At 43.5% G+C, this 27,114-nt stretch overlaps 1 protein-coding gene across 1 annotated transcript; it reads right to left on the reverse strand.

Annotated features, from left to right (window-relative positions):
* Positions 1-2,778: 2,778 nt before the first annotated feature.
* Positions 2,779-6,218, reverse strand: LOC124997639 (protein Tob1-like). The gene is made up of 2 exons (XM_047571515.1): positions 5,944-6,218; positions 2,779-5,109 (listed from the first exon to the last, which is right to left on the reverse strand). The coding sequence occupies exon 2, from the start codon at positions 4,915-4,917 to the stop codon at positions 3,847-3,849; it is 1,071 nt and encodes a 356-aa protein (XP_047427471.1). The 5' UTR covers positions 4,918-5,109; positions 5,944-6,218; the 3' UTR covers positions 2,779-3,846.
* Positions 6,219-27,114: the final 20,896 nt, after the last annotated feature.

Here is a 27,114-nt window from a genome sequence, read left to right on the forward strand (position 1 = left end):
CCAAAACCTCATCATATTTTACACATTAAACTTCTTCATTTATGAACATTAACTTTTCTAGTTTAACATTAAAGGCAAGTTCTATTAATAGGACCAAGCTTTAACTTCATTATTTGTAATTCTGCATTTGCACAGTTGGTAACTTTATTATAATATTGAGTGAACTAATCACATGAGGACAGAATTTTTTTCCAAAAGCTACAACCTGTTTAAAGACGATGCTTAGTTTTTTATCGTTCTTTGCTCTGACTGATCCCAAATGAACAGAAATGGAGAAATTAAAAATGCAAAGCAAACAAAAGCTCAGGCCTGAGGAGGTTAATACGTCCTGCTTGTTATCCATTAACAGGCCACATCCTCTGGGACACTGGGTGAAATGTAAGACACCGGCCTCACGCTTTTACGGCACTTTATCTTCCAAATGAATAAATTATCTGTACAGATGGAAGTTCATGTGACCACCTTGTTCAGAACATCCTGGCCTGATTTGGTCACTCAAATGCGTGATTATATCATCTGACGTGACCTTTCTGACACTCCTGATGGAAGATATGTAGAAGTGGGGGTGTAAACCCTTTGACGTGCTGGAATAAATGATAACCAGGGTGAGAAGTTTCCAGAAGGCACAGAAACATGGAGGAAGAAAAACAAGCAGTTGTTTGAGAAGATGAACCAAGCTTCATCCTCTTCTCCTCTAGACATTCAGGGTTGGAGATAAAACTTCTTCTGTTCTATTTCCAGGAGATTTTGGGCAACACCACTCGTGATTAACGTGATCAGATCACTTTATTTAAGTTGGGTTCTCTTTAATCAGGTTGATGAAGCCGTGAATGTTAGTTTGAGATGTTCTTGGAGTCGACAGAAGCCGTAAGAACGTGACTGGAATCGATGAGGTCAGCAACGATGGAGTTTTGTTCTTCTACTAAATTACCTCAGGGTTATCAGGAACGTTGGGAAAATAAACTTCTGAATCAATTCAGTGTTGTCAATAAAGTTAGTAGGAAAAAAAAAAACATCTTCTGCAGATTTAATGCTCTTCAGCAGCAGAACTGGTTTGTCATTTAATTTTTTTATTGATTGATGTTTGGGGGAATGTAAACCAGCTGATAGGTTGATTGTATGTACTTGTACCATGTATGCAGTTACAATAAACTAGGATCTCTTAGTTTCCCCTTCACTGTCCTGACGTCTGGCTGCAGGAGGCAACGCTTTGCTCAAAGCTTGGTTACCTGCAGCACTTTGTTGTAACTTGGATGTGTTATGTCACAGTGCATCACATGTATCTGTAATCTGACATGCAGAGTCAAGAATATAAAGTCTAAGATCATTTTTAGACAAATGTTTTCATGTTAAGCCTGAGTATAAGGGAAGTCAGGCGGAGTCACATTTGGGGACTTGATAACTGCGTTTGTTTGGCTACAATGTGAAAACCTTCACGCATGAATCTCTGTGAAGACTTGGATTAAACCTCTTCAAGACACTCCTCAGTTTCTGGAAATACGACGACCTGCGAGACTGAGAACGCTCACAGACGCGCTGCGCATGAGGTGAAATGATAATCAGACTGCAAATATAACTCATCCAGTCATGCAGGATGTGGTTTCACCTTAAGCGTAAACACTTCATCTCTTAATCGTGTAGTTAAATTGATCGTGAACGGTGCAACTGAGCGTGATTTAAGTTTTATATTTGCAGAACAAAGTAAGGTTTCCTTAGATTTGAAGTGTAGCTACTAGCTACTAGCTCCTGTGAGAACATTCAGACGCTTTGTGCTTGGGTTGAAATGATATCAAGTGGAAGGATACTCCAGACATGACTCCTCCAGCCACGCAGGCTTTGGTGGACTTGCAGAAATTTAGTTTGGGATAAAAATAAACCACCATCATTGGAGATTTTAGTTCACTCTCTCACGAATGTCACCACAAGAACCACCGCGTCACGTTTCGTTTTGTTTGCCGTGATAATCAGACTCCAAATATAACTCGTCCCCTCATGCAGGATCTGGTTTTACCTTTAGCGTTCGTGTAAACGCCTCATTTTCGTTACTTAAGTGTTTAAATGTAGCTGCACAAATGTCAGTTAAATTGATCGTGAACGCCGCATCTGAGCACGATCTGAGTTTTATAGTTGCAGAACAACCATTGCATAAGTTTCCTTCTTTTTAAAGTGTAGCTTATGTTTCCGCTTCCCAGAAGCTTTGTGCACGAGTGGAAACGATATCAAGTTGAAGGATACTCCAGACATAACTCCTCCTGCCCTGCAGGCTTAGGTGGACTTGCAGAAATGAAGCTAATTTAAAGGAATCGAGGTAAAAATAACCATCGTTGGAGATGTGGTTGACTCATGAACACCACCCCCGGTGGGTGCAGAAGAACCAGCGCGTAAGGTTTCCTTACGTCTGCTCGCCAGCAGCCTCGTCACGCGGCCCGAGGCCAAGCTTCAGTTCAGGAGGTTATCGGGCTCGACGCACTCGCACCAACCATATGTGTGTCGACACCCAAGGGCAGCTGTGAGCCAACACAGCGCAAAACAACGCTCGTGTGTTAATAGAGCTGCTTCACAGAGGAAGTGTGTTTGGGTACGTGTGCAATAGAAGTATGTGTATTTATATTATCTAACGGCTCTTTAGTCTAAGAAGTGCAAACCATGTCTCGTTGAAGCGCTCGCTAAGAATGAAACGTCAAGAAAAACCCGACGTTTATGAGCTGAGGGCAGAAAACTGGATGAGTTCGGACGCGTCCGTCAACGGCTCCACCACAAAATGACAAAGCGAGGGAATATTTTCAAGCTTTTTAATACAAACTTAATAAACTATCAGTCCCTCTTAACATGTAAGACACTGACTCCGAATACTTTGTTATACCGTTTTGTTTTTTTTTTATCAAGTATTGCACAATGTAGGTACAAAATTAATATACGATTACATTTTGTCCATAATATAGCAAAAATCTTTAAACTCTTAACAGAAAATACAACTCTTATGTTTCTCAAAAAAAGCAAATATTCTTTAAATCCCACCACTACGGAATATTTCTGTACACAATCTTTAGATTTTTTATTTTTTTTATTTTATTTTTTTTCTCTTCAAAGATGGATTTATCATTTCAATAAAAAAAGAAAACATAAAGTCGCTGCAGCCATCACAGATCACTGGAGTAGTAAAAAGATATAAATGCAATACCATGTCGTAGAAACAATAGATACTCTGATATTTTACAAACTCTGTACTAAATTAAATTATACAATTAGAAAAAGACCAGGAAATACCACTTATTTGTGCCAATCTCTGGAAGAAAATTGGCGATGTCCAGTTTTATGTTTAAATACTGAAAGAGGCCATGACTTGTGGTGTGTTTTGTTTTTTTTGTCCTTTTTTTATATATATATATATATATATTTTAATATATATATATTAAAACAGTCACATAAAAAAAAAAAAAAAAAAAGTATTTTGTGCTTGGTTGGCAAAAGAAATAACAATGATGCATGTTGAAGTTTTAGGTAACCAAGCTTGGACATCTTGTACTACAAGCTTCATTGTTTTAAGAAAGAAAGAAAGAAAAGAAAGAAAGAAAGAAAGAAAGAAAGAAAAAGAATAACTCAAGGGGGCAAAGTAATTCACCCTCGGGCTCATGCTCTTGGACTCGTAGATCTTAACACTTGACAAGTCACTTTCTTTTTTTTTTTTTTTTTTAAATCCTTGACATTCTTGTTTACATTTTTTTTTTAACATAACTTTTTTTTTGTTTTAAATGTGCATGTGTTTGTTTCCCCCCTATCACATTATCTCTGGTCGTTTCTGTGTGAAGTAATAGTAGTAGCTTAAGTTTGTACCTTGTACGTGTACTAGTTGGCCATAACTGGCTGGAATTGCTGGTTAGAATACTGCATGTTGTTTAAGCTGAAATTCAAGCCGTCCATGAGGGACTTGTCGTTAAGGCCACCGTAGGCCGCAAACATATCGAAGGCATTGCTGTACTGCAGCGGGCTGAGGCTGAGCGAGGAGCTGTCCCCGGGGAACAGGGCGCTCTGGCTGCCCTGGCCCTGCAGGCTGGGGAACACGAACTCCTTGGCGTTGGGGGACAGGGCCGAGGGCTTCTGGTGCTGCTGCTGCTGCTGCTGCTGCTGAGCGCCGAGGCCCAGCCCGTACAGAGAGTGCATGGAGGTGGAGATGGCTTTCTGTTTGAGGAGGCTGTTCACATTCAGGCCCAGGTTGGTGGGAGAGGTACGCGCCACCTTGTTCCCGGCGCTGCTGCCGGCGCCGGTGGCGGCGCCGCCGTTGCCGCCGTTGGCGTTGTTGCTGCGTCCACTGCTCTTCATCTTAGTGGAGCCGAACTTGGTGGCGGCGAAGGTGGCCGTCGTGAAGGTCAAAGGCTGCGTGGAGCGGGGCATGAAGGTGGGGCTGACCGTCGTGGAGTGGCCGAAGGGGGGCGAGGGCGAGCTGGAGCCGGGGGAGGCGCCGTTGGCCGGCTCGCTGATGGGCATGAAGACCTGCGCGTCCGGGTTGAAGCTGTTCCTGATCTCCTTGTCCAGATCGAGTCCGACGCTAGCAGCTCCGCTTTCGTTGCTGTCGTCGACGTACAGCACCTTGACCGGGCCCTTCTCCCCGATCTGGTAGGACACCTCGAAGGGGTCGATCCACACGCTCAGGTCCTGGGGCAGGTTGTTGCGGACGTCCTCGATGTCAAGGCCGCTCTCCTTGGCCGCCTTCTCCACCACGGGGTCCACCTTCTCCCCCACGTGGATGCACCTGAATCCCGAGCCCTTGTATGGCTTGTCGGGGTACCAGTGTCCCTCGTACTTCTGCTTCAGCTGCCGCTCCAGCTCCTCGCCGAAGATGTTGACCCGCCGCCGCGGCAGCTTGTTGTACAGGTACGAGATGATGAAGTTGAGAGCTACTTGGATTTCAAGCTGCATAGCTGACTGCTGAAGTTTGATTGGTTGACCTTGAACGCTTCCACCGGGATGTCGTCCGTCCTCGTCGGTTTTTTTTGGGGGCGTTTTTTTGGCGACGCGGGAGGCGGATGAAAACGGGTCGATAAATCAAAAGTGCTGGTTTTTTGATGGGGGGGAAGTGGCGTCCTTCAACAGGGTGTGATAATGTCTTTCCTGCAGGGATCGGCAGAGGAGAAGAATAAGTAAACATCCCAGCGCGAGAGCACGCTGCAGCTTCTGAATGTCACAACACAACCTCGGCTAAAAATATATATGAAAATCAACAGAGTTAAGAGTCTGCGTTGGATCTAAATGTGACAAAATGTTAAAGTAAACACAGCAGCCTGGAAATCCTCTTACATAACAGCCTACTACAGCCTCCCTGTGACAGGAGACAGGAAAACCACTGCACTTCATTTATATTAAAAAAAGAAAAATGTAAATATCTCCCTGTGGGGAACGTGCGGCGGAACGACCCGGGTAGAAACGACCCGAGTAGATTACAAAGCGTCACGGGCGGGGTAAAGCTTCGAAAGCTTGCTACATCGAAAACAATGTCGAAATAAGGTAAATGTCTACACCCTCATCCTCCTTTTTTTTTTCTTTTTTTTTTTTTTTTTTTTTTTGCAATGTAATAAAAATTAAGAGGAACACTTCGCCAAGACACAAACGGTGCTAAAATAGTCGAGGTTTTGTGTTTTTTTGTCAAGTTATATTGTTGCAGTTTCACGGAAACTAACGTAGCAGCCTGCGACGACGGACATTAGGACACTTAGACGAGGAAATTGCAACTTAAATTCGACATTCTGAGTCCGTGTTGCAGTAATGTCGTTAACCAAGAATGAAAAAAAAAACGGGCTAAAACCGAGCAGTTTTATCGCCTGGACACACACACACACACACCCCTCCCTAACTTCGTGGACTGACGCAGCAAATCAGCTTAGTAACTATGAACACATCTACACATTCGGCACACAAACAGCTGAGAAAGACAAGAGGGATACTTACTATTTTTAGTAAAAAATAAAGATTCTCAGTAGTAGATTCTCTGAAGTACCGTTAGTTAGTGCAAATAGAAAAAAAGAAGTATAAATACTTTCTTCACATTGAAGTTATTACAAAAAAAAGGTATTCCAGTACATGCAGACGTCGGAGGATTCGGTTTCCTGATTTTTTTTTCTTCTTTTTTAAGGTTATTTTGCGTGTTTTTTTTCAGCAGGCTTTGCAGAGTAGCTCCCTCCTACTCGGGAGTTTCGCAACTTCGTCCGCCTCTCGAGCGGCGCCGCCCGTATTTATAGCTTTCCTCCGCCACGGGCACGAGTGAGAGGCGGTGATGCGGCTTCGGAGGTCAAAACAATACGAGCCGCGGCCATTGGCGCAGGCGGCACGAGGCGCCCGCCCAGGTGCGCCGGGGCCGCGCTCCGATTGGCCCGCGCGCGCCGTCGATCCCGGACACACGTGATCCTGTGAAACGGGAGAGACGCCCGTGACGAGGGCTTGCGTCAGAGATAACCTAGGTCTGCGCTGACAGCGAAAGGCAAAAGTAATTAATGTCAGCACAGAAAGGGAGTTATATAAAGAGGTATCCCGCTCTTCCTGTTGATGTTTGTGCCTTTTCTTTAATCAGATCAGCCCAGGAACATTCAAGGAGATCATATTTGGAGAAAATGGGAGCCTGCGTGCCTTGATTTAAGGACTGTGCCATAATAATAATCTTAATTATACACACGATAATGCATTTTTCTTTTCATTTTACGCTTTGTACTGTAATGAACCGTAATGGGTTTTATGCACATCGTTAGCCTAAAAGCACAATAGTTTTTTTTAATTTTTTTATTTTCTTTATTTACTTTTGACTGTTACAATATCAATAAACAAATGAATGTGCTTGCAAAAACTGAGTTTTTTCTCGTTTCTCGATCAAATGTGATTTACTCAGTTGGGCTAAACAAGACATATTTTACTTAGTGTTAGAATAGCAATAAAAATACCAATGTGCTTGCTAGAAATTGTGTTTTTTCTTGTTTTCTGTAAACGCACAACAACTACTTTGACAGTTATTAGGCTAACGACACATATGTATGTATATTTTATTGATTTATTTTATCTTTATTATTATTTCCATTTATTTATTTATTGCATGAGAGGAGATTCCCTTCAGCGGAACAATACAGCTGGCAGCGGTGTGGGCGTCGCTGGGCCGGAGCTGGGGAACTCGGGCGCTGATTGGTGGAAAACGGGGCAGGAGCTCCGCGGTGAGTGGTGAGCTCGTATCCAAGGTGCTGATGCAGGCCACGCACGTCACCGCCTGCTGCTGCCTGAATTAAAGAGGACGGAGCCGCGGAGAGCGACACGGTGTCTGCCGCACCATAGATAGATGGATAAATCCAGAGGAAGAACTCCCTGCACGTGAGCGTATACACCGATCAGGCGTAACATTATGACCATATATATAATACTGTGTAGGTCTCACTTAGGCCTCCACAGCAGTTGTGACTCATCAGAGAATGGACCTTCCGAGGTGTTGGGAAACAGGATGTTGAAACTGTGAATTTGGAGGCCAGGTCAACACCTTGTGGTGTACTTCGTGTTTTTTTTTAGTTTTTTTTTTTTTAGTTGTTTGTAAAGTGTGTCATTGCTGGTCTAGGTGCTGCAACATCCCCACGAATGAAAACCAGGCCCACAAGTTTCCCAACAGAACATTGTGGTCATAATGTTGTGATTTTCAGCCTTAATTTGAGTGTTTTCGCATTGAAACATGGGACAATGTGCACGAATTACAATCATCTTTAAACACAGCGATCATTTCCGAACTACATTCCAAACATTGTTGCATTAAAAGTTAATCTAAATGAATAAAGATAAAAAAGAAAAACATCCACTGGTTACTGGTCCCATTGATTTCCATCCATGTTGATGCCTAAACTGAAAGGTCCAAACGTTTCCCAGCAGAACATGAGAAGATGGTTTAAATGTTATTCACTTCTCCTGCCATAATGGTCATAATGTTGTGGCTGATCGGCGTATGTGATGAACAAGGACCTAAAGTGCAAACTTTCAGAGTGTTTTCGCATCTAAACTTGAGACAATGTTCAGGAATTACAATCATCTTTTACAGTGATTATTTGCATATCACTATATTCCCAACATTGTTCAATTCAGACTTGAATAAAGATACAAAAATATCCCACTGGTTATTGATCCCATTGATTTCCATCCATAAAGAGGATGTTTCTTTCTCAACTCAAAAGGTCTAAAAGTTCCCCAGCAGAACACTGGATTGTCACAAGACGGTTTAAATGTTATTCACTTCACTTGTTGGTGGTCATAATGTTGTGGCTGATTGGTGCTTATATATATATATATATATGTATGTATATATATATATATGTGGTTCTAGTTATGTGTACGGTATAAATACGTAGCAGATGCTTCCTTCATATGGAACTCACATGGGAAGTCATGCACTCTAAATACTTGACATCCGAGCGGTAACGTCAGCTGTAAGTCATGAGAGCACAGCTGCTATGCAACCGTTAGCACCTAGAAGCTAAGGCGGCTAACAGTTAGCATGCGGTTTGCTTAAAACCATCCCGTGAACTTTGACCCCTTCGGTAAACATGAGCTCATCTGACGGCAGCATGGCAGCATACATTAGCCAGAAAGCGGGATTAAATAGACTAACACAAAGCAGAGCAACAGAGGGCGAGGCCTAAAGATACGACTGTCACATTTAATACGTCTGGACTTTATTGTCTTTTCCTGACATCATACTTCTGTCATCGGGGCTGCTGTTCTTTTTTTAACTGACAGAGTGGACCTTTAGACATTCCTCGAGCACTTAGCCTCGCCAAGCGGAGTCATGTGCTTGTTGTGAGCCGCGGTGAATGTGTGCGAAAGGGCTCCGGTGGAAAGTGCTGTGGGGATCAAAAAAAAAGAAAAAAAAAAAGACGTAAGATAGACGACGGATCAAGCCGTGGGGGTAGTAGAGATTATACGGGTCTGGAGTTTGTTTTCAGTGTACACAACCTAATGTCCTGTCAGATCGCTCCCGTAAAGACGGTGTGGACGTCCTCTTTCTGTAGTGGTGTTAGGAAGGTCAGCAGCAATAACGAGGCCCGTTAAGACCTCTGTATTGTCTTAGGGTGTAATCCTCTAATCATTAGCATCCACCGTTGTAACACCCTGGGAACTAATCCGCCTCCAGTCAGAGTACCAGGAAGGAGATTCTTCAAAAGGTGGATTTTAAAAGTGAGGAGGACTTAAAACGCACACTCAGGTTTACATGCAGAGCTTAATCGAGCTATGCTAAAAGTTCGACTTTCTCGCTACAGTCCTTGTCCCAGTTTACATGCAGCGCAAAAAAATCGAATAACTGTTCTCCTCCTCCACACTAGGGGGCGATACGTGTCTTTTCAGTGGGATAATACCACGTTAATACGGCCCGATTTCTGGTTGACCTATTACGTGATATAATAAACAAGAGTGAGACTATTTCAACCTATGTGCCTCCATAGGGATGTCCGATAATATCGGCCAATATTAGCCTATTTTTGTAGTATCTGTTCATATCGTTGTCGGTTTTACCACAGATAGTGAAAACAGATAACATGATGCCCGGGTTGTGCTGCTGCTGCTTGTGGGGTCCTGAGACATTTACCGGCGCGCGATCGATGACCTTATCAAACCGCACCCGGAGCCAAAACAACAACAGAGTGTAGCTAGTGTCGCTAACAGGTTGCTTGCTACCTGAAATTAGTTTGGGTGAAAAAAAAAATGCCTGCATATATCGGTAAACCATACCGGTTGATATCGTAATCGGAAATTAAGAATTTGGACAATATCAGCTATCGGATATCGGCAAAAAGTCAATATTGGACATCCCTATGCTTCCATTAACAATCATGTAACATCACAATTGATTTGTTCGAATGAAAGTCTCTTCAGGCATTGGTCTCTTATGGGAGTAGACTAAAACGTCTACAATGACGCAGTCTGACAGGTTGTCGAGTGACACAATCAGAGATATAAAAACAGATACATCAGCGTCAGAGAGAAAAGGCCGGATCGACGCAGCATTCCCAGTCGACTCTTTTCTATATTTGTTTTTAATCGCTACAGAACTTTATTGACAAAGTGGTTGTGACCAAAGCAGAGTTTTCGTGAATACACCAGGAAGTTTTTCTCATCTTATCGTATGATGTTGTGTTTCTTTTCCTATTTTGTCGTATTTCGTTGTCGTCTCTTTTCTTATTGTGCCTTGTTGTATCTCCTGTCTTGTTGTATTGTGATGTATATTGTTGTATCTTGATGTATCATGATGTATTTTGTCTCATCTTGTTGTATTTGATCTTGTCTTGTTGTATCTTGTCTCATCTTGTCGTATTTTGTCACATTTGGTCCTGTCTTGTCATATCTTTTCATAACGTATCTCATATAATGTTTCATCTTATCTCGACGTACTGTATCATTATATCGTATCATATATTGTGTGTTGTTGTGTCTCTGGCGTTGTGTCGTGTCACCATGTCTAAGGTTTTACATGGTCGTTAGGAGCTAATATTTTTCTTTTCTAGTTTAAACACAGACCAAAAACAATCCTTTATCAGGAAAGATGATTTTTAGACTGTTTCTAATTATATGACGCAGCATCAACACTGGAACACAAACGGAGGAGATTTCTCACACTCCACCAGTTCCACGTCTGCCTCCCCTCCTCCCTCCCCCTTTATCCTTTTATCCCTCCCTCCACCCCCACCCCCACCCACACCCCCTCAGGCTCAGACGGAGAGCCTTTTGACGTCACTGGTTGTTATTACTTAACACAACTCTGCACAGCGCCCCTGGGCTCCTAGTAACAGGCAGACGCTTCGCTCTCCATCTGGAGAGGCAGCGAGGTCGTGGGTGAGACGCGGAGCTAAAGAGGCAGAGGGGGGGAGGCTGCGGGTGAGACAGTGGAGCTGAGATAAGGGGGGACTTTGCACCTCAAAAAATAGGAAATCTTAGTTCTCTCTGACCAAAAAAAAGGCCCATTATCTCATTATGGATAAAGATGTCACAGAACAACTGCAATTACAAACAAAACATAGAATGAAATTAGAGAAACAGAGAAGCACGGAGGCGGCAGCATCATGTTTTGGTTTTCTATGGTTGGAAATAGGCGCTTTAATTAAAATTTTTGAGTAAAACACAATCCTCATAGCCAAAACCCAGAGAGAAAGCACAAGTACAACCTTCAGTGAAGGTGGAGGGAATCAGAAATAGCTCCAAGTACGGTTTTAAAAAAAAAAATAACCCTCCTTGTGTTTGCTAGAAAGCTGAAATTGCCGAGCATGACCATGCAGCAAGAGCCCAGACCTGAATGCTATGTGGGTTCATGTAGAGAGCCATGCACACTGGAGGCCCAATGAATTTAAACAGCGCTGGAAAGATTTTTCTACAGAGCACTCTTATCCAAAAGGTGCATCATTCAAGTATCAGTTCAGGCGTGCTGTTTGAAGAAGGGTGTGTTAGCATGTTAGCATCCATCATAGAAACACATGTGTACGTGGAGCAGCGTAGCCAGCGGGGGCTTCCCATTAACCGCCACGCACGCACGAGCAGGATTCACGCGGCACACCGTGTTACATCCGAGCACGGAGGAGGCTGTGTTATCGGTTGTCACGGCAGCAGCAGCAGCAGCAGCAGCAGCAGCATCCGCCCGACGAGGCCCGGTTACATAACTCATCCTTTACATCAGTGGCTCCATCTGCAGAGAGAGGGAGATGCTAAAAGGCGTCTCAATAGAACCCGGTCTGAGCTTTGATACGTGAGACATGAAATAAAAGTCAATAAAAGACGCTGCAGCAGAAAACACTTCAGCTTCAAACTTAAAGATCTGGACGGTCCCATGGATGGATTGTCACATTCACTCTTTTTGAAGCTAATTCTCTTCTTTGCTGGCGCTCCATAATAATTTAAAAGTAATCCAAAGGATGGAGGTGTCATGGCTCTGGATGCCTCCCCCCCCTCCCATATAGCATCCCATCCCATCCTCCAGGCCTCTTTGCACATAAACTGTCTCAAATGATGGAGCTTCACCCCCTTCGCCTCAAGGACACGGAAAATCAATCCAGTAATGAGACATGGACGGCTAATGGAAGGATAAGAGAAAGGTGCGGAGGAATGTTTTCATTAATCTGTGGCGGCGACGAGGCTGTTCATGAGGTTTTAGGCCTCGACATTATTCTGACCGGTTTACGGGTTTTATTCTTAACTTCCTCTCCTTCTGAACTTTCTTTTTTTAATGCATCCGTCTGGATGAGGACGCGCATAAACACCAAAGAGATGAACCGATCAGCCACAACATTAAAACCACGGACAGGAGATTTGGCATTTGTGCGGACTTATTCCATTTGTACTCGGAAGTCGTGATTTCCGAGTTCTGAGTCAGATTTACCAAGATGGCCGCCCCGTGTGTAGCTCCTGTAATAATCCCTTTATTAGCTCTTAGTTTCTGTTGCACTAAACCGGTCGTACAGACAGTGTTTTTCCACATGCTGAAATGCTGTTATAGTGTAATTTTCATGTGTTATATGGGAACCACTCGTGGCCCATGACGCGCTAACAACGGCTAAAAACAATAGCCTGGTAAAACCAAAACAATGTGAAACAAAAGTGTGATTAATAGTGCATTTTTTTCTACAACTTTTTTTCTAAACTTTTGAATAGTTTTGCAAATTTCCGCCTTGTTCTCTTAGTTGATCTAGTAAAAAACTCATGAGTTGGTTCAAGTTATTTGTCCATTTACAATTTGTGTAACTTAAATAGCCTACATTTAGATTAACATGTTATGTTTAAGTTTATAATATTACTTAATATCAAGAATTTCCACTACGTTATATTGGGACAAGACAAGAGCTTTCATGGAGGCGGCCATCTTGTTTTCGGTCTTCTGTAACTGAAACCAATAACTTGTCTCCCAGGACCCCCTCAGAAGACACATGTCCATTCTCTGAAGAATCAAAACTGCTCTGGAGACCCACACAATATTAGGAAGGTGGTCATAATGTTATGCCTGATGTTTCGCGACCCAGTTTTTGTTGAAAATGCACAAAATGTGAACGTTTTAATGGGAAAATGCTCTAGTGTGATATCCATGTTAGTTAGTAAACACCATCCACCATCCACCTTCCCGGCCCCCCCCATGTGTCACCAACCACCTCCGAATGTTGCTTGAGGAAATTTGGTGCGTTCACACCTGGATCGCTCAGGGCACATTCGAGTGTGAAGGGAGGGGGGGGGCGTCAAGGAAGCAATAGTCTGCAGGTTGAAAGAGGGTGGAGGTGTGAGAGTGGAAAGAGGAGAAGGGGAAGAGTGGAGGTATAAAAGGACAGGTGGGAGGATATGACAAGGAAGGAGGGGACAAAATCATTAAAACCGAGGCCATCTACAGGAAAACAGCTGACGGGTAAGAGGCGGTCCTGGAGTTTGATGCACTTATCATAATTCTGATTAGAACTGACCCTGGAAAGAAACGGCGCGCAATTAGGATTCACAGAGAGAAATTAAAAGTAAACAGCGGGGGCCGTCGGCAGAGAAGTGTGGCTGATAGATGAGGGGATGGATAGAGCCAGACAACAGAGGAGGAGGAGGAGGAGGAGGAGGAGGAGGAGGAGGGTGGATGGATGAAAGAACGAGGGGGAATAACAATCCCACCGTTGTGTTTCTCAAAGCGAGGGGACCGAGGCTTCTCTCTGTTCATGTGGCTGTGGAAAAATACTCCAGGGCCTCACATCAAACCCCCACCCCACTCCCACCCCTTCTTCTCCTTTTCATATGCATTCGCCTCCATCCATACGAGTCTATTTCACACATGCTGTAATCGATGGAGATGAAGCGGGGAGCGGTCACGCACCAGTAAGGAATCTCATCTACCTTCAAATGAGATTCCGCCTTGACGGCTTTATAGAGCGGCCTCGTATTATCTGGAGATTCTCTGGTTGTTCCACGAGATGATTCAGCTCGTCGTCGTCGTCTCGAGGTTTGTCTTATGAATTGTGAAATATATTTAATCAGAAGACATAGGAAGCTGTGGGGCGGACTTCCGTGAGACTTAAGTTGAACATGCACATTTTAATCACAGCTTCCCGTCCCCTTTAAGACACAGCCAACATGGGAGGACATAATGGTGCGTTCCATTTGTATTTAAAAAGTCAGAATTTCCCCCCGAAGTCGGATTTCCTACTGGGAAAGTTGTAGAATCCTCACTACCCCCGAGTTGAGTTTCCAAGATGGCCGCCCTGAATAATACTAGCAATTCTAGTACAATACTCATGATTTATCTGTCCAGTTTTAATGTAAATAGCTTAAAGTTAGTTTAGTATCATAGTAGAAATATTAGCTAACATCAAGACATGTTTTTAACCCCCTGAGACCCAACGTCCTCATATGGGGACATTATGTTTTAGGTTTGCTGCAGTTTATTCTGCTTCTTTTTGCTATTTGCACATCTGGTTTGATGACAATTAATCTAATCTAATCTAATCTAATTTAATCCATCTCCAGTTAAGTGGCTAATCGTGGAAAGGTTTTTTTGTTCTGGAAAAGGCAGCAGACACAGATGTTCCTATTTAAGCTATAACTCCCCCCCGGTCTTTTAGCACTGAAGACTTGGATGAAACATGAAGAAAACGCACAGACGATGTAGTTTGAGCTTGTAGCTTTGGATCGGTTGGTTTTGGGTTGAGACAGTCCTCCTTTAATGTGCTCTCTTGACATTCCCTGAAGCTAATTCAGCATCTTCGATCCGCCAATGGTGGCTGCAAAAACCAACACCAGCCCACTGTCGATGATACATTTCAAGGTAAAGTCGCGTTTTTCTGGGAGATAACAAGTCTAACAAGGTGCATTATAACACATGAGCTGTTTGTTCTGCTGTTAAACAAGTTTTTTTTAGCGTGGCTCGAATGTTTTTGATCACTGCTGAGGTGACAAACTGAATGTAACTGAGGAAGTTAATGGGAAGCTTCACATTTGCTAGCTTAGCATGAGGTGTCACCGGTTTGAGGCCGTGCACCAGGCTCCATCCTCAAAATGCTGAACGATGGCTCCTGATTTCCCTGCTCCCATGGCTTCAGAACGAAAAGACATGACGCCGTGAGATGATGCCACAACCTCAGCCGGAGGAGGAACATGTTGAGCAAGCGAGGGATGTTTAAATCTCGTATTTGTGCACGGTGTCAGATATAAATGATCAAATTCTGATGAATTATTTATGATGCTTCTTTCCTGGAAGGGTTGGCAGGGGTAAACGTGGCTCTTTGCCCTGCGGCGCAGACACAATGTACCAGTTTACAGTACATGAAGTCTCCAGACATCTCCCTCTGTCTGAGCTCAGCCCAGTGAGCGCGTACGATCCCCTGCTGCCTTATCAATGAGTCACACATGAACATAGTAACACGCCGTGGCGTCGGTGCCCGACTCCCAGCAGCCACCCGTCGTACCTGTTTTGGAAAACAGATACGGTATCACGGAGCGTCTGATGCATACTTAAAACCAGCCCATCACATGAACCTTTCCTTTATTTAGCGCCTGCCCCGCGGAGTCAACGGGGTGAACAAATATCAGATGGCGAAACCGACTGGCGGCAAATGCAAATCAGGAAACAGATTAGTAGCCATAACAGAAAGCAGGCAAAGCAAAGCCAGTGAAGAAACTGAAGGATCTGATGGGAATTATAGGTTATATTAAGATACGGAGTCAAAGAGAGAATCCCAACTCACACCACACAGAGAAGAGTCAAGATAAAAGATAAAACAGTCTGAGTTCTGCAGTCTGACGTTTGCCAAACATTAACTTTTCCAGCGCAGCTCCCACATGACTAATTCGTGGATTTTAGGTTTAATTCAGGTGCTTTGTCTTTTCGCTTTTTTTACTCAAATGTAGCAGAACACAAAACCTTCAACGAGGACTTAAAGATAAAAGAATCCATCTACCAAAAAATCAGCCTGACTGGGGATAGCATTTTTATTTCAAACGTGTTATTTGCAAACTTTATATTTGCTAACTTAGCATTAGCGTACAACATTTCCAGACCATGCACCAGTTCTCACCTTCAGAACAGTTTTAAATATTTTGCTAAACAAAATAATCTGACCATTTATCAATTAGGTGAAGAGACAGTGATGTTACATAAGAGGAAAATGGCCGCTGTCTGTTACCCACACTGCCTTGCTCAGAAAGCTGCTAACGTGGCCAAATAACTACTGACTACTGTCATTTATTTCTTCGTATTGTACACTAGTGTTTCAGTAGACTGCTGCTAATTCAGACATCAGATCTCACGCAGAGAGAAAAAGGCTCTCAGTTTACCTCCACTGATCAAACGCTTTCAAGGCGTTGCAAGCAACGTTGCAAGCAGTTGCTCTCAGCAACTCTTCCTTCCACAGCTCCGCCCTAAATCTTCTCACCAGCTACTGAAAGGAAGCACCCAGCTGCTGCACTTCACACTCTGGAGTTTGCGTCAGTCGTCACAGAGTGACTTCAGAGACCAGAGGTGATGGAGTTGGTCACAAGTGGCCTTTGATCCAGAGTGAAATGCACACGATACGTATGGTGTAATGTCCTCCCCAACCAAAAGTGACAGTGGGACGGCCTCGTCGGGTCTCCTGTCCCAACCTTTGGCCTCTCATACCATGAACACACACAAATCTCCGTTGACATAATGAGGCCAGAGACGATATATCTTCAGACGAGGAAACTTTGGTTGAGAAAGCTTAATTTATACTCCATCGTCAGCGTAGAGCGAAGGTTACTTTGCTTTCAGATCGCTAGTAAGACATTATGTCATTATTTTAATTATGCAACCAGTGTAATTTATTACAGGCGATTACTTCTCTAACAGATCTTTTGACCTGGGGCAATAAAAAAGAAAAGTTAGGAAACCATAAATTTGAACCAGGCAGCGCTAGGGGTCCTGTAGAGATTTTACAACCTAATAGCCTGTCTGAGTTCTAAGTTGATATTTAACTATGTTGAATGTAATTAGATGTCATATATATAATGCGCTCTGCTCTGCCTCCACAAAAAAAATGTTGAATTAAAACAATCTTTTTTCCTCTGAGAAATTCTCCGTAAAGGTGGATCCTTTGCAAAACCGCATCTAGTTATAGAAAGGCTGTAGTACATATCCCAGGTATGCGTGGCGCTGTTTCTGCTACAGAACTCCGTCAAAAAAGAAGAAGAAGAAGAAGACGAGGCGGAGCATGCGCATCAACCCTGTACGGAGAATCCAAACCAAGCATCAGCCTCCAGGTCTGAGATGAAGCCCATGCGAAAGTGTGGAAAAACTGCAGTTCATCAAGTGGCCACTTGAGGCTCCATAGGGTATCCCCATAGACCCCCATGTTAAAAAGCCCAACTTTACAGCATTATTAAACATGTTTACAGCCTGGTACAAAAAAGAAAAAAAAGGATTTTGGTCTCAATAGGTTTAAAATTCTGCATAATTGAGGGCGTTCCCGTTTTGAGTGACAGGTGGTAGCCTGAGCTAACTGGTAGCGGAGAGTTGAGTGGACGGTTCACAACATCTGACACGCTCAGAGTGTGGGCGGAGTAAAGCTCATCCAACATGGCGACCACATGCTCCGCCCACTTTGGGCTTCATTTTCAAGGTTTGTCTGTAGTTTATACAGTCAATGATTCAAACACACAATCCGGATTACAGTCTGCGATCCTCCGTATTTTTCGTTTTCACACCTGATTCAAAAAGGTGCCTCAAGTGGCCACTCGATGAACTGCAGTATTTCATGGACAAAGACTTGCGTGTTTCACGCAGCAAATCGTATTTATGTAAATGTGGCCTAAGATGGAGCGATCTGTTACAGAAAGGTGAGTTGTTTTGCAGCATATGGAGGCGAACTGAGAATCACTCCAGTTAAATCGTTTGGATTTCAGCGTCTCATTCATGTATTTCTGAGCTGAAAACACCAACGTGTCCCAGACGATCTTCTTTCCAAGACCCTCGAAGGAACACCGTCTACAGCAGTTTACGTCGCACCTCTGACTTCCTCTGTTTTGCTGTTACACAACTTCAGGCGCTGACAGTGAAGAAAGGAACCAGAACATCTGCAGAGAACGTACTCAAACATGCACTCTTTAAAAACAGAGTTTACACTGCGCCGTATTGGTTTTAGCTTTTAGCCTCGGACCCTTTGACCTTAGCTGTTCACGGACGTCTGAAAGCGCCACGCCGTACGAGAGTCAACGCACACAAACACCCCGGCTCAGGTCAGACATATAAAAGCAGCTCTGAACCACCTCTAGCAGGTAAACAGGCGTCCAGCTGTGAGGAGAAAACAGCTGCAATTACAGTCGACGGGACGGGGAATGAAATGAAGCGAATCAAAGAAGCACGTCGTCACAGTTATTGTGTGTGAAAGGCTCCTGTTGTGCGTTTGTTGTGTGTTTTTCTTTTCATGTGTTTTTTTTCCCTCAGCATGTGTCCGACTACAGGTTAACGCTTTGATGCGTTTGCACGCATGTGTCCGCTCCGGATCTTCAGTCTCGGAAAATGCCCAAAATTCACAGAGGATACAACAAATAAAACAAATGTTGGTTCATAGGAAGGTGGAATTATATTAGAATAATATGCAGGAAATGTATTTAAATTAACTGGATATAGTTGGTGGAAAAACACAGATCATATTAAATGCAATAAATCCTTTTATGCAATTTAAAAATTTTTAAATTACAATCTTTGCAATGCCACCAAAAACTAATGTGATGCGTTTAATATAAAAAAAATATAAAAAACAAGAAAGAATAACTGCATGCATGAGTGTGCACACCCTTTACAATGAGATAAAACACTAACTTGTGGTTACGTTTAAAAAGAAACGTGGCAGAGTCTTGAGCACGGAGGCGACAGCATCATGTTTCAAACCGGGGCTTTAACAACAGTGGAGGTTATCATGAACATATTTCTCACCTTCCAGGTAAAACACCCACAGAGGAATAAGAAGAAGAAGTGTTTCAGATCTGAAGAGGGACGTCCTCAATTAATTAATAAAAGAGTGTTAATGAAATCAAAGGATGCTCCAACTAATTATTAGTTTAGGTGTGTACACACAAGTTATTCCATCTACTTATCTCTGGTTTTCAGAGGTTTTACTTTTTAAAAAAGTAAATGTGCACACGTGGTTTCTTTTACTGACTGAGCGTTCAGACTATTTATACCCACTGTAAACACATAAACACATCAATCGTGATAGTGGGCGCGTTCTCCTTCTCCCTCAGTAATAAGAACTCAATTAAAAAGGAACTGGAAGCTGGAGTTCACCTCCACACATCCACGCTGGGCTATTAGCTCGCTGACGTAACAGCAGCAGCAGCAGCAGCAGCAGTCGCCCACGACATCCAGACGCACGCAAAACACAGCAGAGAGGGGAGGTAATGGCCGGGTGGGTGAGTGGGTGGGTAGTAAGAGAGGAGGGGGAGGTGGGTGAGGAGGGAGGGATGAATCTTCCCAATCGTCTCCAGGATCCAGAGAGGCACATTTCTGTTGCTTAGGTTTCACCGAGTGTCTCCTTCTGTCGTCTCGTCGTTTGTCTTCACCTCCACTCGGACAAAAAAGAAGGAAAAAAAAAAAAAAAAAAACTCCCATTGAGACTTGGTGATGTCATGCTCACCATGGCAACCATTCTCACGCCTCCCCCACCCCTCCATCCTTCCCCACCCATCCCCTTTTTTCTCTTATGTATTATGTGACTGTGATGTTGCAAACTCATCCAAGAACAGGCCGGCGTGATTTACTGGGAGGAATGAAGCTCCATCTTTACTTCCTGCACACACACAGCTCACACAGGTGGTCACTCTGCATACGGACACTCATATCAGAGAGACAGATAGAGATAGGTAGGTAGGTAGGTAGGTAGGTAGGTAGGTAGGTAGACAGGTAGATAGATACACAGGTAGGTAGGTAGACATGACGGTGCCGTTAGAGAAGGACACACCAGAACAAATTTGAGACAGAAATAAGGACAAGGTGGCTATAATCTACATTTTACTCTCAGCCAGGAGCATGCACATTTATAGCCTGAATTATTTATAGCAGAGGAACTTTGCTTTACTTATCCGTGTCCTGCAGCCTGAAACTTGGCCGTGACTTTTCCTTCTTGTGCAAATTTAGGTCCTCGAGTTCACGTAACGGTTATTAGGCTAATCAGCGCATGGTAAATATATCTGTATTAATTCAGTTTTCAGTTCTGGTCAACAGGTAGCAATCAGAGTGAGGGTACGGAGGGGCCTGTGGCGGAGAAACATGGGTTACAAATGTAACCAAGGTTCTAATTCAAAGAAAGTAAAGAAGATAAAAGAAAGTGCTGAGAGAATGCAAACATTAGTGTCATCACAGGAGCCTATTAGCTTAGCGAGAAACAGGAAGAAAGGCATCGTTGTTTTCTTCAGAAAACAACACCAGCAAAAAATACCATGATATTGAATAGGACTAGGTATTTTTGAAAAGATATCGATATCGTTCTGATTCTGTCACTGGACGACCTGTCAGGCCGTGTCATTGTAGAAGCTCCAGGGCTGTGAGCAGCTCAAAAACAGAGCAAAGTTTTGTTCCACTCCCATAAGAGACCGATCTCTTGTCGTGATTCGTCGCACTTAAATGTATACTGATGACGTATGGGGAGGAGGAAAAAACAGACGTGCAGCCCTCACAACTGGAGGTCCGACCTGGGACCCTGAAACACCACCAAAGGTGGGTCCACCTGGGTCTGAAAATCCTGTGTCAACACAGTACTGTCTATGTGAACGGGGTATTAACCTCCTAACTCAATGATCCCAACATCATTCTGCCTTATTAACGATTAACTCAACCTTCCCATCGACCGTGCAACTTTTGTCCTGTCTACCTGGTCTATTTGACTAATTATAAAGCCTAAAATAAACGATGCCACCTAATTATATTGTACTCTTCTTTTGGGATTTAAAACAAAGTGACATGAAAACATTTGGTCTAATTTGACCCAGAGGAAAAGAGGAAAAGGTTGAACTTTGTGTTTGACTGACAGTTATTTACGAGGTCACGGTCAACTTTGGGTTTCAATGTCAACGTCTGGGAATGATGAAATGAATCACATGTGCTATAATGTATGTATGTAATAACGGTTTGAAACATTTAAAGACGGGGTATTGAGGGCCTCACCGCGGGCTGTGAGGCTGCAGCGTGTCACGTCCCACTTAGCTGATAACGGTCAGGACCTGCTGGCATTGATCGCTGTTGCTCTCACACTGACTCGGTTCTTATGTAAGGCCACCGGTTTATTTTTAGAGAGAGCTATCAGAGGAAACACCCACTCTCCCTCAAATCCAGGCATGCGCCTCTTCCACCATCAGCAACATATAGATTACATGCTGCATTCAGGTGTGAGGGGGAAACGTGTATTTAAGAGTTGCATGTTGAGTTGACAATTCTCGTCTTAATAAAGCAAAATGATTTATAATAATAATAATAACAATAATAATAAAAAATGTGCACAACACTATGAAGTTGTGTGGTTTTCTGTGTGTGGTTTCCTTTCCACCGGTGCCCGGGTCATTGTGACTGCAGAGCGGTCGCCCAGCGGTCAGGTCACAACTCTCCGCTCCTCTGTTATGTAACGGCGACGTACACTGACCTAGTTAGTGGTGTTGCATCACAAAACTCGCCTCGTACTCCTGATGTATTTACGCCGCCTGTGCACTAACTTAAAATGGTTACGGGGAGATCAGATAAAGAAATTGGATTAGCCAAAGAGGAGACGAAAACAAAGAGAGTCCAGAGAGAAGCAGAACAAAGCTTGTGTTGCATTTTGACACATTTGGTGAAGAAAATAGGTTAAATAGCAGTAAAATAGTTGTTTCATTAGATGTACATAAAATAAGTCATGTGTATGTGGTGTGAATGTGTGTTAAATGTGCAGACTCGCAGCTTTAATTTGAGGATAATCAAATGAAAACTGGAGGAAAGTTGTAGGAGTTACACATCTTTGGTTTCCAGCCTCTTACGGGACCTAAAGTTGTTTCCCATCCACTCTTTCATCCATTTTCAACTCCTTATTCGGGTCACAGTGGCAACAAGCTAAGAACATTCTTCAAGGTGTTCCTCTTCCTTTGAAATGTTTTTTTAGTTCCTCCTGAGGAATCTTGAGGTGTTCCCAGACTCAGAGATGAGGTGGTGGTGGTTTTTCTTCCTGTCTTTGTCTTGTCTTGTGTCTTTTGTCTGCTTCATTAGTTTCACCTTCCTGGATGCATACGCTGTTCCTTGTGTTTCTTTGCTCCGCAGATCTTTGGTTTTATTTTTGCTTGGACTTTTGGTTATTTTACAGGCACAGGCTCCATGGTGTAGAGGTTAGCGCTGATGCCTCACAACAGAGGATGTTAACTTGTTGCTCTCTTCAATGCACCAAATAGGGGCAGGGGTAGGGTTTCCTCTTGGGTGCCTACCTTTGGAGGTTCACTGGTTCACTGGGCACAGTCAGCTGGTCACATTTGTAGTAAGGAAGGTAGAACCCACAAATACACAGGAAATAAATTAAATGGAACATAATGGCAATGGGGATGGAAACATTAATTTTTTCGTGAGGTCTATTGGAGCATATCCCAGTAGTCAAATCTCAAATCCACAGCCACGGCCAATTTAGAGTTAACCTAACGAGCGTGTCTTTGGACGGTATAGGAGGAAGCTGCAGTACCAAACAAGCAGAGGGAGAAACATGCAAACTCTGCAGAGAAACAAACCCAGAACCTTCTTGGTGGCCAAGACGCTGCGACAATGAAAGTTGCAACAAATCATTTACATTCGCTTGCCATGTTATCTTTACAGTCAAGCAGTACGTTTACATGCACGTGAAATTATTGCCTTAATCCGACTTTAACTGGACATCAGAGTTCTCCCTGTCAGATTAAGACATCCAGATAATGCGATTGGAAATCGATTTTCTCCGGCATGTATACGCCCTAATCAGACTTTAACTAGACAACGTGTGTGCACATGCTCCACAACCGCTTCGCTGGTGTATGACCCCAGAACACAAACATCCAAGAAAGACGCTCGCAGAAGAAGAAGGTAAACAGAGCCGGTAGAAGAACCACCTGAGGGATAGCGCCATCTTATCTGCACCAGAAGTAGCGCACACATTACGTATGAGATTAAAAAAGCTGAACTATTATCCATCTGGTTGTTGTTTGAAATGCTGGTCTGCCGCATGAACGACTCTTGTTTATCATGTGACGTAATAGGTCAACCGGAAAGTGGGCTGTGTTAACCCGCTGAAAAGACGCGGCCTCTTGCATCTGCAATGTCGTTCTTTCGGCCGCAACCCACTCTTCGCCGCTCTACCGCTGCCAGACCAAACCACCTGTCTGGAAGTGTGTGGTGCTTGTATTTGGAACTGCATGTACAATCACAAGCACCAGAGAACTCCAGAGATGACGTCGGCCGGGCCCCCGAAAATATCCAAACGCTACTCATGCCCCGTTTGAGGTCACCCATGCGTGTCCCCCAGCAGCCCCTCATCGCAGCCTTTGATCGGTCGAATGCCACGCAACCGAATGCCAGGACTGCCCCGCCGCCCCCCTCCTCTCGCCACACTCCTCAATGGCCTCCTTGTTCGCAGCCAGTGCTGTAGAAGTTCACATCGAGCGGCGTTTAAAAACTTGTTGTTTCTTTGCGGACGGACGTGGAGCGATGGAAGAGGTAACGAGGGGGCGAGTCAGAGCCAGTGGAGCAGAGGTCAGTGGTGCAGAGGTCCCCGCGAATAATCAGCCTGCACATGCAAACGCTGCAGAGCCCAGGCTGCAGCCACCGGAGATGGGACGAAGAACAGGAGAGAGAGGGGGTGGGGGCGAGTGGAAAAATCATTATCTGAGCTCAGAGAGGCTGTTTCTGGTCAGATTACTGCCAGCCAACACTGAAAAGACATTAAGGAAAGCGGCAAAAGAGAACAAAGAGATAGTTTCCTTTTAGTTTTTGTGTCCCTTCGTCGGGTTAGATTCACATTTCATGAGAGGCAAGTACCCCGATGAAGGGCTTTGGATGCAAACGGAACGACAACAGGAGGGAGAGGAGGAGGGAGAGGGAGAAAAAAAGAAAAAGAAGCAGACACGGGAGGAGGGAAATTGTTTTAGTATCCGTGATGCTGATGATGCCAGATATCGCTGTGACTTTGGGAATCAGTGGGGAACATGATGCTGTTTCTATTCTTGCATATCTGCATCCTGTGGACATGCTGCTCGATGCTATCATTGTCCTCTGTGTGTGTGTGTTTATTTGTTGTAATGATAATTTATTGCAGAAACACACAAGGGTTGCACGTGCCTGTACACAACAGTGAATCCTAATTAAGTAAAAACAAGACGAAAACAAAACGACGTTTTGTTACGGGGAGCGACGAGGGCCTCGGACTAGAACACGAGCCCCCCCCCACGCCCCCTTCAAGGACAATGCAGGAGCAGAGGAATGTGGCTCACCTCCAAGGTGCCCACACGGAAAAAACACAAGAGCCGATACAATCGATACAAAGTGGAGCTCGCAGCTAAAAATATGCGAGAGCAGGCAGCCGCCGAGTGAAATATGAGGAAAAAAAAAGAGGGGAGGGGGGGCAACAATAAAGGCGGCGTTTAGCGATCCGACAGCGAGGGCTCACGTTACCAATGAAGCCGAGTCTCGCTTTACATCTTGACATGTAGAGCATGAAAGCGGCGAAATAAGAAACTCAAATTTCCTTTTTATGCGGCGTTGGATGAACTAAAAACTCTCCTGTGAGGAGGCATTTTCTGTCAATAGATCATGATTAGGAAGACTTTGGAAATCGAGTCTGGGAAGAGTGTTCATTTTGATAAATGCATTAAAATCAAGATATTTTCACGTGGTTGGTGCATTTTTTGGTTTTTCAAGTTTGCTTTTAAAATGAGATAGAAAAATTGGAAAATGATTTGGTTTAGTGTTTTAAATCCATAAAAAATCCCCAAATTAAACTTTTTATTCTGTATTCTAAAATAAAAAAGAGAAAGTAAATGATAGACTTAAAAAATAAAAGTCAAAAAGTAAAAAAAACAAAAAAAAAGAGAAAAAGTTTTTAAATCTTTGACTGATGGAAACTTCTTCTTCTTCTTCACCTATAAGAACTTCTCTCTTTCTGGTTTATTTTTTCATATTAAAGGACGAAAGGCAAATTTACTTGTTCTGATTTTTTAATTGTGCTTTTATTTTGTTATGTTACAGTCTGAAGCCAATGTTGAAATAAGAAAAAGTAGACTGAACTTTACATAATTTGAATTTTAATTGATCTCACCATTAATCTTAATAATAATAATAAAGTCTTGCTCATTTATGTGCAGCCATGTCTCATGTGCTGAAATGATCTCAGTCACCCCTCAGTGCTGATGAGGAAAGTATTACATTAGAGCAACAGATTGAATTTGGATCTTTTATTGCACCGCCCGCCCGCCCTGATACATACAGCAGCAATGACTTGGGACCAAAGGTTCAGATAGTTTTTACTTGGTTTATTCGTTATCAGTAGTGCATTGCTGACACAGCCAGACTCTTGTGTAAATAAGGTTCTGGTGTTTGACGTCAGCTGATTAACAGAGATTTAAACATCACTGCAAATGTAGCTGGATCCGTTTTGTCAGAGGAGCTAAAGAAAGATTCTGCCCACAGTTGTTCCAGCTCTTTTATTCCCTTGTCCCTGTGGTGAGTCGCTTTCAGCCCCCTCAGCTGATCCAGGATGCCGAGGCCGGTGTTGCTCTTATCAAGGATGCAGGACAGAGCGGATCCTTTCTCCACTCTATCTAACACATCGCTCATCCTAAGCTGCTGCTGCTGCTGCTGAGGGGAGTTTATTCACTATGCGATCACTCCAAAGTCCGACCTGAGCTTTCAGGAGTATCCTGGACACTCAGTGTGCTTACATGCACTGCTTAGTCGAGCCATGCATGAAATTTAACTTTCTGAATGCGCCGTCCTTGTCCCAGTTTACATGCAACGGAGAAAATCAAATAACTGACGGGAACATATCCTCCTCCTCCACACTAGGGGGCGATCTGTGTCTTTTCAGTGGGCTAATACGGCCCCCTTTCTGGTTGCCTTATTACGTTATATAATAAACAACTTATGTAAAAATGGCAAAAAAAATTCCAGACCTTCTTCTTTAAAGAACTACAACCCCGGATAGCCAAAAAATGCAGTTCCTAAAGTGTCCACTAGAAGCATAGACGTAGGCTCCACAAGTTGGTTAACGTCCGTCTGAGTGGAGTAAACATCAGGTTGAAAGGTTTCCGGGAGGGAAAAAAAAACATGAAGGTAGAAAAACAACCAGTCGTCGGAACAGGAAGTGTTTGAGAAGATGAACCAAGTTGGAATTCATGTGAACAGCAATGATGGAGATTTGGAGACATCTTCTTCTTCTACTCTAGACATTCAGGACTGAAGAGAACTCTTACTCCTCCTAATTCTTGTCCTTCTTATCATTCTTCTTCTCCTCGTCCTGCCTCTTCTTCTTCTGCCCAATCAATTCACTGTTGTCTCAACAGTCTTCTCTTATGTTTCGAGGAGATTTGACGAGCCACAGCGCCTCAAACCACTTTGCCAATAAAGTTCTGTGTTGACTGATTGAAACAAATTTCTAATCAGACTGAAGAAGTACAGTCCATGAAGCCAGTCTCCTATGAGGAGTGATGATAATCTGCCTGGCGACGTAGCATCATAGTTTCATAGCGTCATTCATCCTCCAGATTCTTTTTGTTTGTCGTTGCAGTTACAGACAAACCGAGTCTCCAAGGACACGCTAACAACACCATTAAACAAGGTGGAAGATATTCTCACGCTTTACTATCATCCCTGTTGTCACTAGAAACACGTATTTACTTTGTGTTAGTGCTGGTCTGCCACAATATTTTAGGAAGAGGCTAAACTACAGCTACAGTAAGGCCTCGTTCAGACCTCACGTAAACATCCAACTTGGAGCAGTCTGATCATAATTGGTCAATTTTAACTACCTGTGTTCCCAACCGCTGTTAAAATGTGTCTCCACATGCGTCCCCTGTGGGAACTTGAGATCTGATCTCAGTTTCTCTGCATGCAAATAAACAAAAACAGTGGAATATTATCATGAACCAGCTGCTGTCTCTAATTGATCTCTACCT

The sequence above is a fragment of the Mugil cephalus genome, chromosome 20 (genome assembly GCF_022458985.1).
Source record: "Mugil cephalus isolate CIBA_MC_2020 chromosome 20, CIBA_Mcephalus_1.1, whole genome shotgun sequence".
NCBI classification, from domain to species: domain Eukaryota; kingdom Metazoa; phylum Chordata; class Actinopteri; order Mugiliformes; family Mugilidae; genus Mugil; species Mugil cephalus.

Excerpts from the sequence above, each read along its gene's own strand:
- LOC124997639 (XM_047571515.1), bottom strand. The coding sequence starts at position 4,917 with ATGCAGCTTGAAATCCAAGTAGCTCTCAACTTCATCATCTCGTACCTG.